The following is an 11119-nucleotide window of genomic DNA, read 5'->3' as shown; positions in this document are numbered from 1 at the left end:
GTTATAGCAATTATTTAAGGTCCTGTCCTTTTTGTCCAATGTACAGCTGTTCATCCCAGTGAAGAAAAGTGGGAGCAGCACGATAAAGGATCAGGTCAAGGAAAGCCTTTGGCATTGAGTTCCATCCCTGCTGCAATGTGACCCCATGGAACAGGGAAAAATCGAGATAATCCCGACAGGTTCTACCGAGATTTGAACTCGGATCGCTGGATTCAAAGTCCAGAGTGCTGACCATTACACCATAGAACCAGGTGGTGCCTCCCAGCCCTGGGAGCCCGGGCAATAAATCCATAGCCAACAAATCCCAGTGGGAAAACTGCCCTGTTCCTTCTGTCCTTGGACCTGCAGTGACTGGCAGGAATTTAACACGATCTACATATCCATATTTATCCTGCAGGATTCATTGTGTTCACAGAATTGTTTTGGTTTGGGAGGGACCTTAAAGCTCATCCAGTCCCACCCCCTGCCATGGGCAGGGACACCTTCCCCTAGCCCAGGTTGCTCCAAGCCCCGCCCAACCTGGCCTTGGACACTTCCAGGGATCCAGGGGCAGCCACAGCTTCTCTGGGCAACCTGTGCCAGGGCCTCACTGCCCTCACAGTAAAAAATGTCTTCCTTATCTCTAGTCTCAATCAACTCTCTTTTAGTTTAAAACATCAGCCCTTGTCCTGTCATTCCATACCCTTGTCCAAGGCTCCTCCCCACTTTCTTTAGGTACTGGAAGGCCACAATAAGGTCACCCCATAGTACCATGATGGCAGGAAGCAAACATGGGCAGTGGGAGAACAGCTGTTTTTAGGGACACACGGAATCCTTGTACCTGCCCCGGAGCTCAGCGGTGCCTCCAGCTTTGCTAATGCAGAATTTAGAATCGTGTTCCCAGTGTAGAAATAAAAGAACCACTGATGTTCCAGTGAGCTGTGACATCTCTGAGATTCTTCAGATAATTCCTGTCAGAGTATACCAACCTGGCTGCAATAAGTAATAGATATGGAAAAAAATACAATCAGGAAAATTCTGTGTTTGTTTTCTCTTCCTCTTTCACTTTCCATACGCTATCGAGGTAGCACGGGATATGTCAGTAGTTCACGGCATTTCAACAGTCCATGAAAAACACCTGAAACAACTTTTCCACGATTTTCCAGCAGAGAAATTTGCCCACTGCAAAAAAGCTTCAGGTTCCACCGAGATTTGAACTCGGATCGCTGGATTCAGAGTCCAGAGTGCTAACCATTACACCATGGAACCACACATCCTGAGCCCCCGAGCCGCGCCTTGTGAGGGAAATCCGGGGGAAAAACCAAAATTGTCCCTCTGTGTGTCAATTTGGTTTATCTGGTTTTCCTCAGCTCATGTCACTCAAGGCCTGAACACAAATTTTTTCAACACCACGTGCACTGGCTGTGTTTCAGAAGGAGGAGCAGGGACCATTGTCACAACTGGTTTTTTGAGTTTGCCAGATTGTTTCCTCTCTTGGTACCGACTGACCGGTGTGTGGGTAACAGAACATTCATTTAAACACGCAAGACGTGGAAAAATGACAAATATACGCTTTTATGGCTAGTTACAGGCCTGGTGGAGCAGGTCCAGATGAAGCCTGGAAGATGTTCCAGGGGCTGGAGCACTTCTCCTANGAGCTCTGGGCTGGGATCAGCTCAGGCAGGAGCTGCCAGTGCCAGGGAAGGGCACTCTGGGTGTTCTGGGAGAAGGGAAGGAGACTACACCCAGAGGGGCTGTTACATGGAGAGCAAAGCACATCATCTGCCTGCCTGCTGATCAGACCAGTGTCTCCTCCTGGAGTGGCATTCCCACACCCCACGTGGATTCCTCCTCTGCCAGAAGGGAACAGGAGCCCCCAGAGCTGCAGCTTTGGGATCCCCAGCAGTGTCCCAGCACAGCCCCTCCTGCAGCCACGTGGGCTCAGCAGAGCTGCTCCCAACTGGGGCAGAGGTGAAGCTCCAGGAGAAGGCCATGGCCTTGGACAGGAGCTCTCACTGCCTTCCCTGAGCTAGAGCACAGCACTTGTTTCAAGGTACACTGTTCTAACCTGGCTGCAGCTGTACCAGTTCAGTGTTCTGTTGACACACTGTTATAGACTGTGACAAACAGCTCCTGGAGCAGGAGAATTGTCTGTCAGCAAAGACTTGTAACTTTATATTCTCACAAAAAACTACTTATTTAAATTTTATTTAAATATTTTCCAAAAAATGTCTCCTGAGCAGTGAATGGCTGTTAACCAAATATTTAGGCTGTGCTGAATGTGCATTCTTATGAATTACTGTTGCTTGAACATGGAAAGCCCTACAGCCTTTATTTTATATATATTTTATTTATTTTTTTTCACAATCTTGCTGCTGTCCTGACCAGTTTACATTTTTTAAGCTGTGATAAAAATGTTAATGTGCTCTTACTTAGTGCTACAAAACACTTTTTGGTGGGGGAGATAGAGAAAGGGAAAAACATACTGCTTGACTGAAGGGAAGGAACAGAATTTCAGAGTTGATCTTCCTTTCTGTTTTCTTCTAAGGTTTGCTGACATAAAGGAGGGAGAGGTAGTAAGGCACGATGGGAAGAGGTCTGATGGTTACCTGGAGCACATTTTTAAACATGCTGCAAAGGAGCTTTTTGGCATGGATGTCAAGGAAATCACCTACAAAGCATTAAAGTAAGTCAAGAGTTTTGTATCCTTGTTATGTAGGACTGGCTAGTTGGAACAGAATATTTTCAGTTGCAAGGGACCTACAATGATCATCCAGTGCAACTGTCTGAGGAATTTGGGCTGACCAAAATTAACCAGCTCTCTGGGGGATTCTGTTCCAGGGTCTGACCACCCTTTTGGTAAGGAAAGGGTTGCTGAAGTCCAGTCTGAACCTCCCCTGGTTTAGTTGGTGCTGCAGTGAATGCAGTTACTGCCCTTTGGCTGATAGGCAGTTATATGTTATAAACCTGTAAGTCTGTGACAGCATTCATTTAATTGATAGCTTAACCACACTTAAAAAATTAAGTATAATTCTATTTTGAGTTACACCCCAATTTCTGCCTAACACAGTTTAGAAACTGGAAGAGTTCACCTTGATCTTACTGTTACACTTGTTCTCTTCTCTTTAGAGCATCTGAATACAAACTGACACGGTTGGATTGCTCCTCTGGGAACACAGGGGGTTAAAATATTCTCTGTGTGTTTTGACAGGAACAAGGACTTCCAAGAAGTTACCCTTGAGAAGGATGGGGAGACAGTGCTGCGCTTTGCAGCAGCTTATGGCTTTAGAAATATCCAAAACATGGTCCTGAAGTTGAAAAAAGGAAAGTTTTTGTACCATTTTGTAGAAGTCCTTGCCTGCCCAGGAGGTAAGAATAATTGTGGATCCCCAAACGCTCTGTGCACGTCTTGAATCTCAAAAGAAAGCTGCCCTAAGGCAAGCACTTCATTCCTTCCTAATTCCCTTCTTAATAATCTAAAATCTCATTATTTAATGAAGGGTCCAGAACACCAGTTACAGGTTGTGGGTTGGCTCAGGAATTGATTGGGTTTTCCAAAATTAGCCCCAGTGTTTCTGGCTCTCTTCTGACCTATCAGTCAGTGCTGGCACTTCCAAACCTCAGAGGAAATCCCCTGAAATGGTCGTTGTCAAGGACAAGAAGAGATAAGATAATTAGGATCATAAAACCACAGAGAAGGCAGGGAAAGATTGTTGATATGGAAACCTCATTTCCATTAAGATGATGTTGATATCAGAGTCACTTTAGGTAAATACAAATTGTAACAGCACTGGGGGCAGTTTATGTAGAGCCAAGTGTGAAAAACGAATTTTGAGTTAAAATTTCTCCTCATATCAAACCTCATCACCCTTGCAGCTCTTTTGTTCCTTTTTTTTTTTCCCCTAAGGGTGCCTAAATGGCAAAGGCCAGGCCCAGACTGAGGATGGCAAGCCAGACAGAGCCCTGCTTGCCCAGATGGAGGAGGTGTACGCTGCCATTCCCGTCCGGCTGCCAGAAACCAACCTGCACGTACAGAAGGTGTACCAGGACTGGCTGGAGGGCATGGACTCCAAGAAGGCCCAGGAGACTTTGCACACCACATACAGTGCAGTGAATCAAAGCACGAGCAGTTTGGACATCAAGTGGTAACAGATGACAGGGCAGAGCTGTGCTGAGCTCTGGGGTCACCACGGGGACCCTCTATGCAACCACGGAGCACCAGCCAGGGTGAGTGAGGCACTGCCCAGCTGGGGACTGTTCCTGGGGAAGAACCACTGCTTTGCAAAACCACAGAAGTCTCCAAAAGCTCTGGTTCCTGCCACTGTCATTTAACTTTTACTGTGTGTCGTTTCATGGATTTCTTCATTCAAAAACGTGATCTCGCAAGGTCCAGAAGCCCTTTGGGAGTGTAATTCCTGAAGAAGTTACTCCCTGGAGTGAAGCATTCCATTCACTTCACAGCATGGGCTCCTCCAAGAGGGTGAGATGATTTTACTCCTACTCCTAGGTGTGCAATCCCTGTCATCACAGGAGAACAGTCCACAGGAATTTCAGTATTGTTGCAGTTGGTGTGAAGTAACTTGGGATTTACTTGTCTGGCTAAGGAAAAAGCCCTTTAAAAGGACAAGTGAGTATATGAAGAGATGTAATGAATTTCTATATGCCTTGTATCTGTAATTCAGCAAAAAAATACTCAGTTCCAAACTAGCCACCATTCCTTCCTGATGTAATGTCACAGGATGCTTCACAGAAACTGAACCTGGGAAGCTAATGCTGACTGGTTCATTTAAAATAGCTCCAAATAGGTTGGTTGGTTGGTAAAAAAAGAGAACTTACTTTAAGTTGTCTTCAAAGCTTGCAGCCAGGAGTGGTGGTGCTGCTTGGCTTCTCTCTGAGAGTGAAACATGCCCAGATTGTTCTTTCATTTGTCTCCCATGTTGACAGACTTCTGCAAAAAATAACTTCCTGGGGTGCCTCTGAGAAAAAAGTCCTGAGCAATGCTTGTGAACTCATCAGAGTTAAGATACATCAGCATCATGAATTTTGGTGCACTTATTTTTCTAAGTATGCTGTAGAGGTTTCATTTAACAGACACTGTAAAGTGCTCTTGGCATGCAAGCTTGTCTGCAGTGTCCTGAGTTGTCAGAGGGTTGTTCAAGAATGGATGGACAAAAGAAAATTAAACTCCTGCCAGACTTCCTCAGATTCTCCTGGTAACATCCAATCTGTTCACCATTAATGGCTGTTTGAAACTAGCAAAGTTCCACCTTTCCTTGTCCAGCCTGAAAGGGTGGATGGGCTTTTTTAATCATTTCATGCAGTTTGAATTAATCTTCTTGTACATTCAATATTACAAGAGCATGTGTGAGGAAGGTCTAATCCTGCAAAAACCTGTGTGTGTTTGAAATCCACATTTCACCTGAACCCAGTGGATGGGATAAAGCAGCAGGGAAGGCAGTGCAAGTCCTGGCATTGGCTGAAAAGGAGAGAGACACTCAAGTGTCACCCTGATGACAAGAAATAGTTCTCTTAATGTGAAGCTGTTAATAATTGCAGCCTCCACCTAAACAAGAAACCATTGCACTTGGAGGGATGTTTTCTTTCAAGTGCAGATGGATTTGATTAGTGCACTACCTGAATGCACACCATGAGATTATCCCCATGAATTAGCCCCAGTTGTCCCTTGTAATAAAAACGTGGTACTTACGTGGTGCAATATCAGAACATCACCAGAAATCTACCTCTGTACAGGAAGGGAGGCCAGAAGTCGTGGGAAGACCTGTGTGTGTAGCTGGAACTGTGACAAATGTCTGCTAGAGAAAGCTGGGGTGTTGCATGACATTTGGGAACAGATTTCTTTTAGAAGCAACATCCACCTCCTTCAGTCTGATTTTCTTTATCTGCCACGATTTCCTCCAGAAACTCCAACGGAATTATCATGTACTAAGGTGTCCTGTTCTGTTTGTATAGGCCTGTTTCTCTGTATATATGGTTTGTAGCTGGATGCATGTTTAAATTATATGGCTTCTGCTCTTTGTACAGTGTGCTTATTTTTTTATGTGCATATACTGGGTGAAGTGGTATGAAAAAGTGTGAAATCTTCACTAAATGACACGAGAGCTGCCTTGTTCTGAAAGGAGCCCCCTGAACTGTTTGTGCAAGGTGACAAATCCTCCTCAGGGGTGGGTGGCACTCTGGCCTCTGTGTTTGGCTGTTGCACTGAAGGGCCTCACTCCCTGTGCCACTGGGGGACCCCCAGGAATGGGCTGGTCAGGGGGGGAAGGAAATCTGTGCCCTGCTCCCAGGAAATCTGTGGCTCAGTGTAAGAAATAAACTATTTCAGTTGAATCCACCATTTCTTCCATCTGCTCCAGTGTTTTAACCCCTTGAGGTCACAGTGTGAAGGGCTGTTGATTATTTGGCTGCTGCAGAATTCTTTTTAAAGACAAGGAGGGCATCTAACTGAGCTTGTAGTGGCTACATGGAATGTTTGTATTATCATTAGTGACCTAAGTAACTGAGACTTGTCTTTTATTTTGGTTAGCTTTTTTTTTATAAGACTTTTTGGAGTAAAACATAAGCCCTTTTCTTTATAGTGCTAGTTGAAAAGGAAAGAAAATTTTTTTCTTTCCCCCTCCACCTGCTTTCATTGAAATTTCAGGTATCAGAAAACCTCATTACAGCTTCATATATAGTGAAACACTTGCCTAAGGTTTGATTCTGTCTTTTAAACCTGTAGTTGGAAAGTGTTACTGTTGACAACACATGTTCCAGCCACACTTCTGAAAATACAGCACTATTTAATTCCCTGATTAATTTTTGGCAGCCAATAATTTCCATTGCTCCTGCCTTTTCAGCAAGGGGAAAAGCTCCTGGTGTGGCCACAGCCATAGTGCTTCACCTCTGCCTTGAATGTTCTGCTGAGACAGTCTTGTCTCTAGAGGCTTTTTAGAAAATTCTGAACTGGAGGGATTCTGGGAAGGGAACTGGAAATGCTCAATTAATTTGGGAATTGTCTTGGGTGTTCTTGACTCGAGCACATCAAGTGCTGGATGCCTGGGTTGTAGTTCTGTACTCTGAGGCTGTTCCAGTGTGTTGTGAGGTCCCTTTGCCTTGAGCAGGAGGTTTCCCTCAGCCCCAGGAGTGTGTGCCCTGCTCAGTCACAGGGGCTGTGCTTCCCTGACAGTCAAGGATATATCCATATGCAGCAGTCTCAGCTGGGCTGCATCTGGACAATGTTCTGTTACCCAAATTTCAGTGCTTTGTTTACAAATGGAGCATGACCATGAACTGTCCTGAATAAATCCTGATGCTTAATTCTGCACTGATTCCATCTCATCCCATAAAAAGTCTCAGTACACCTGGTTTCACACTTGTCTGGAGTGCTGAGCATGTCTGTGGCACCAGTAGTGCCTCAGCTGTTTGGGAGAGTTCTGGGTCACAGCTACACCTCCAACTCTCATAAATGGAAGGAGAAAGCTGCCAGATTGCTATGGGAAATGGTAATCTGCTCTCTAGAATTGTAAATTAATATACTGAATCACTGCAAGGCAGACAAGCCTCTATGGCTTTAAAGCTCTGGTGCCTGGGGAGAAGGATGAAACCAGTCTGTGAGGGCTGACTAATTACACTGAAGTTACTGTAGAGAGTTAATTAAAACACTGGTGCACAAGGAACAATAAAATCCTTATTTGTGTGTGGCCTGATCCAACAAACAGCTGAGGGAAGGATGAAAATTAGCCCTGACACAGACAAGGGATTTTTCATCGATGGGTTGGGTGAAAATGTAACGAATTGAGCAAACATTTCCATATGTTCCCTTGAGCAGCTGGGACCTGAACTTCCACTAAATAATAAATTGATCTGAAGGTGTCCTGTGGTTTCTTTTCAAGGGACAGTACAGAAGGGTTACCTTGGCCAGAGGAAGAGGAGGAGGAGCTGCTGGCACAGAGCAGGGATGTTCCTGTTGCTGTGTAAACCAGTGACTAGTGAGGAGAGGTTTGCAGGAGGGGAGATGGTGTTCTGGTGTCCTGAGCAACCCTGGAAATGAAAAGCAAACACTGAGGGTGTGTGTCAGCAAAGCACTGGGAATACCCATTCAAACTGTGCACAGTTCCATCTGTGACATTATCCCTGCTCTAAAACCACGGCATTCCTGCCCCCATTTTCCAAGTGAGTACTTGGGTGCAGCTGAAAAACAATGTCCAAATTCAGCACATTCACCTACTGAAAGGCAAGTTTTCCACAGTGTAAACGCCTTTTTTTCCTCCCCCCAAAAAAGACTTCGTGTAAAACATCAGTGAAATATAATGGAATATCCAATTAAAATGTTATGGCAATTATTTAAGGTCCTGTCCTTTTTGTCCAATGTACAGCTGTTCATCCCAGTGAAGAAAAGTGGGAGCAGCATGATAAAGGATCAGGTCACGGAAAGCCTTTGGCATTGAGCTCTGTCCCAGGCAGTTCCATCCCTGCTGCAATGTGACCCCATGGAACAGGGAAAAATCGGGATAATCCCGACAGGTTCTACCGAGATTTGAACTCGGATCGCTGGATTCAAAGTCCAGAGTGCTGACCATTACACCATAGAACCAGGTGGTGCCTCCCAGCCCTGGGAGCCCGGGCAATAAATCCATACTCAACAAATCCCAGTGGGAAAACTGCTGTTCCTCCTGTCCTTGGACCTGCAGTGACTGGCAGGAATTTAACACGATCTACATATCCATATTTATCCTGCAGGATTCATTGTGTTCACAGAATTGTTTTGGTTTGGGAGGGACCTTAAAGCTCATCCAGTCCCACCCCCTGCCATGGGCAGGGACACCTTCCCCTAGCCCAGGTTGCTCCAAGCCCCGCCCAACCTGGCCTTGGACACTTCCAGGGATCCAGGGGCAGCCACAGTTTGTCTGGGCAACCTGTGCCAGGGCCTCACTGCCCTCACAGTAAAAAATGTCTTCCTTATCTCTAGTCTCAATCAACCCTCTTTTAGTTTAAAACATCACCCCTTGACCTGTCATTCCATACCCTTGTCCAAGGCTCCTCCCCACTTTCTTTAGGTACTGGAAGGCCACAATAAGGTCACCCCATAGTATCATGATGGCAGGAAGCAAACATGGGCAGTGGGAGAACACCTGTTTTTAGGGACACACGGAATCCTTGTACCTGCCCTGGAGCTCAGCGGTGCCTCCAGCTTCGCTAATGCAGAATTTAGAATCGTGTTCCCAGTGTAGAAATAAAAGAACCACTGATGTTCCAGTGAGCTGTGACATCTCTGAGATTCTTCAGATAATTCCTGTCAGAATATACCAACCTGGCTGCAATAAGTAATAGATATGGAAAAAAATACAATCAGGAAAATTCTGTGTTTGTTTTCTCTTCCTCTTTCACTTTCCATATATTTCCCAGGTAGCAGGGGATGTCAGCAGTTCACGGCATTTCAACAGTCCATGAAAAACACCTGAAACAACTTTTCCACGATTTTCCAGCAGAGAAATTTGCCCACTGCAAAAAAGCTTCAGGTTCCACCGAGATTTGAACTCGGATCGCTGGATTCAGAGTCCAGAGTGCTAACCATTACACCATGGAACCACACATCCTGAGCCCCCGAGCCGCGCCTTGTGAGGGAAATCCGGGGGAAAAACCAAAATTGTCCCTCTGTGTGTCAATTTGGTTTATCTGGTTTTCCTCAGCTCATGTCACTTAAGGCCTGAACACAGATTTTTTCAACACCACGTGCACTGGCTGTGTTTCAGAAGGAGGAGCAGGGACCATTGTCACAACTGGTTTTTTGAGTTTGCCAGATTGTTTCCTCTCTTGGTACCAACTGACCGGTGTGTGGGTAACAGAACATTCATTTAAACACGCAAGACATGGAAAAACGACAAATATACGCTTTTACAGGCTAGTTACAGGCCTCGTGGAGCAGGTCCAGATGAAGCCATGAACATGTTCCAGGGGCTGGAGCACTTCTCCTACAAGGAAAGGCTGAGAGAGCTGGGGTTGCTCAGCCTGGAAAAGGCTCTGAGAGGCCTTATATATTTATCTTATAAGAAAGATAAGGAAGAAACATTTTAGTCTGAGGGTCCTGAGACACTGGCACAGGGTGCCCGGAGAGGTGGTGGATGCCCAACTCCTGCAGACATTCAAGGCCAGGTTGGACTGGACTCTGAGCAACCCGGTCTGTCCCTGCCCCTGGCAGGACCTGGGTGGCCTTTAAGGGTCCCTTCCAACCCAAACCACCCTGTGACTCCATGAAACCATCAAATCACGCTAGAAGAAGGGCTGTAAGCACCACACCATGCCGTGCTCTGTCCATACTTTACTTGCACCCGCTCCACTGCATCTGGTCGAGATGGTTTAGGAAAAATAATACCACCGTTCCCCACAGCCACAAATATCCAGCAGCGAGGACGGAGCCGATAGGTCTCGGGGAGAGGGGGGATAAAAAAGAAAAAAACGTAGCTAGCAGAGGATGGTTTCGATCCATCGACCTCTGGGTTATGGGCCCAGCACGCTTCCGCTGCGCCACTCTGCTGCTTCTGGTGAAAGCTTGTCCCGCCCGGGCTTATAATCGTCTGCGTCACAGGCGCTTCCTCCCCGCTCCCACAGCCTCAGGATCCTCGCTGCAGCTCCCGCCTGCTGCGGAGACACCTGAAATACACCAGGAGCAATGGCCATAAACTGAACTACAACATGAGGAAGAGCTTCTTTACGCTGAGGGTGGCAGAGCCCTGGAACAGGAGCCCAGGGAGGTCGTGGAGTCTCCTCTGTGGATGCATTCCTGGGTCACCTGCTCCAGGCGACCCTGCCCTGGCAGGGGGGTCGGACTGGAGGCGATCCCCCAGAGGTCCCTTCCAACCCGAACGATTCTGTGAAATAGCAACAAATGGCTTCAACTACCAGTGTATCGCCGCAGGTGATCGATATGAACTAATTTAACCACAAACCACCGATATATCACCACGGGAAACTGTACCATTACCAGCTGCGCAGACCCCACCGCCGCCCGGAGCTCCGCCGCAGGTTATGGAGAAGGGACGACGCGTGAGGAGCCCCCGCGTGCCGCCCCGCCCCAGAGGGCTTTGCGCTTATTTGCATACAGCGGCTGCATTTGCATAAATCGGGGCGCTGGATTTAGGCT

At 46.6% G+C, this 11119-nt stretch overlaps 1 protein-coding gene and 5 non-coding genes across 6 annotated transcripts; 1 reads left to right on the top strand and 5 right to left on the bottom strand.

Moving 5' to 3' along the window:
- Positions 1–177: 177 nt before the first annotated feature.
- TRNAQ-UUG lies at positions 178–249 on the bottom strand. The gene has a single exon. It is a non-coding gene; the product is annotated as a tRNA-Gln (tRNA).
- A 927-nt stretch (positions 250–1176) lies between these two features.
- On the bottom strand, positions 1177–1248 carry TRNAQ-CUG. The gene has a single exon. It is a non-coding gene; the product is annotated as a tRNA-Gln (tRNA).
- Positions 1249–1556: 308 nt separating this feature from the next.
- LOC115307504 (nuclear prelamin A recognition factor-like) lies at positions 1557–6018 on the top strand. Its single transcript, XM_029960066.1, has 4 exons — positions 1557–1643; positions 2448–2665; positions 3191–3348; positions 3887–6018. The coding sequence occupies exons 1-4, from the start codon at positions 1557–1559 to the stop codon at positions 4126–4128; spliced, it is 705 nt and encodes a 234-aa protein (XP_029815926.1). The 3' UTR covers positions 4129–6018.
- A 2482-nt stretch (positions 6019–8500) lies between these two features.
- On the bottom strand, positions 8501–8572 carry TRNAQ-UUG. The gene has a single exon. It is a non-coding gene; the product is annotated as a tRNA-Gln (tRNA).
- Positions 8573–9495: 923 nt separating this feature from the next.
- On the bottom strand, positions 9496–9567 carry TRNAQ-CUG. Its single transcript has one exon. It is a non-coding gene; the product is annotated as a tRNA-Gln (tRNA).
- Positions 9568–10441: 874 nt separating this feature from the next.
- On the bottom strand, positions 10442–10513 carry TRNAM-CAU. The gene has a single exon. It is a non-coding gene; the product is annotated as a tRNA-Met (tRNA).
- Between the last annotated feature and the right edge of the window lie 606 nt (positions 10514–11119).

This window comes from Manacus vitellinus, unplaced genomic scaffold, assembly GCF_001715985.3.
Source record: "Manacus vitellinus isolate BGI_N305 unplaced genomic scaffold, ASM171598v3 scaffold_24_pilon, whole genome shotgun sequence".
NCBI classification, from domain to species: domain Eukaryota; kingdom Metazoa; phylum Chordata; class Aves; order Passeriformes; family Pipridae; genus Manacus; species Manacus vitellinus.
The sequence above is the reverse complement of the archived record's forward strand: the minus strand, read 5'-3'. Positions and strand labels throughout refer to the sequence as shown.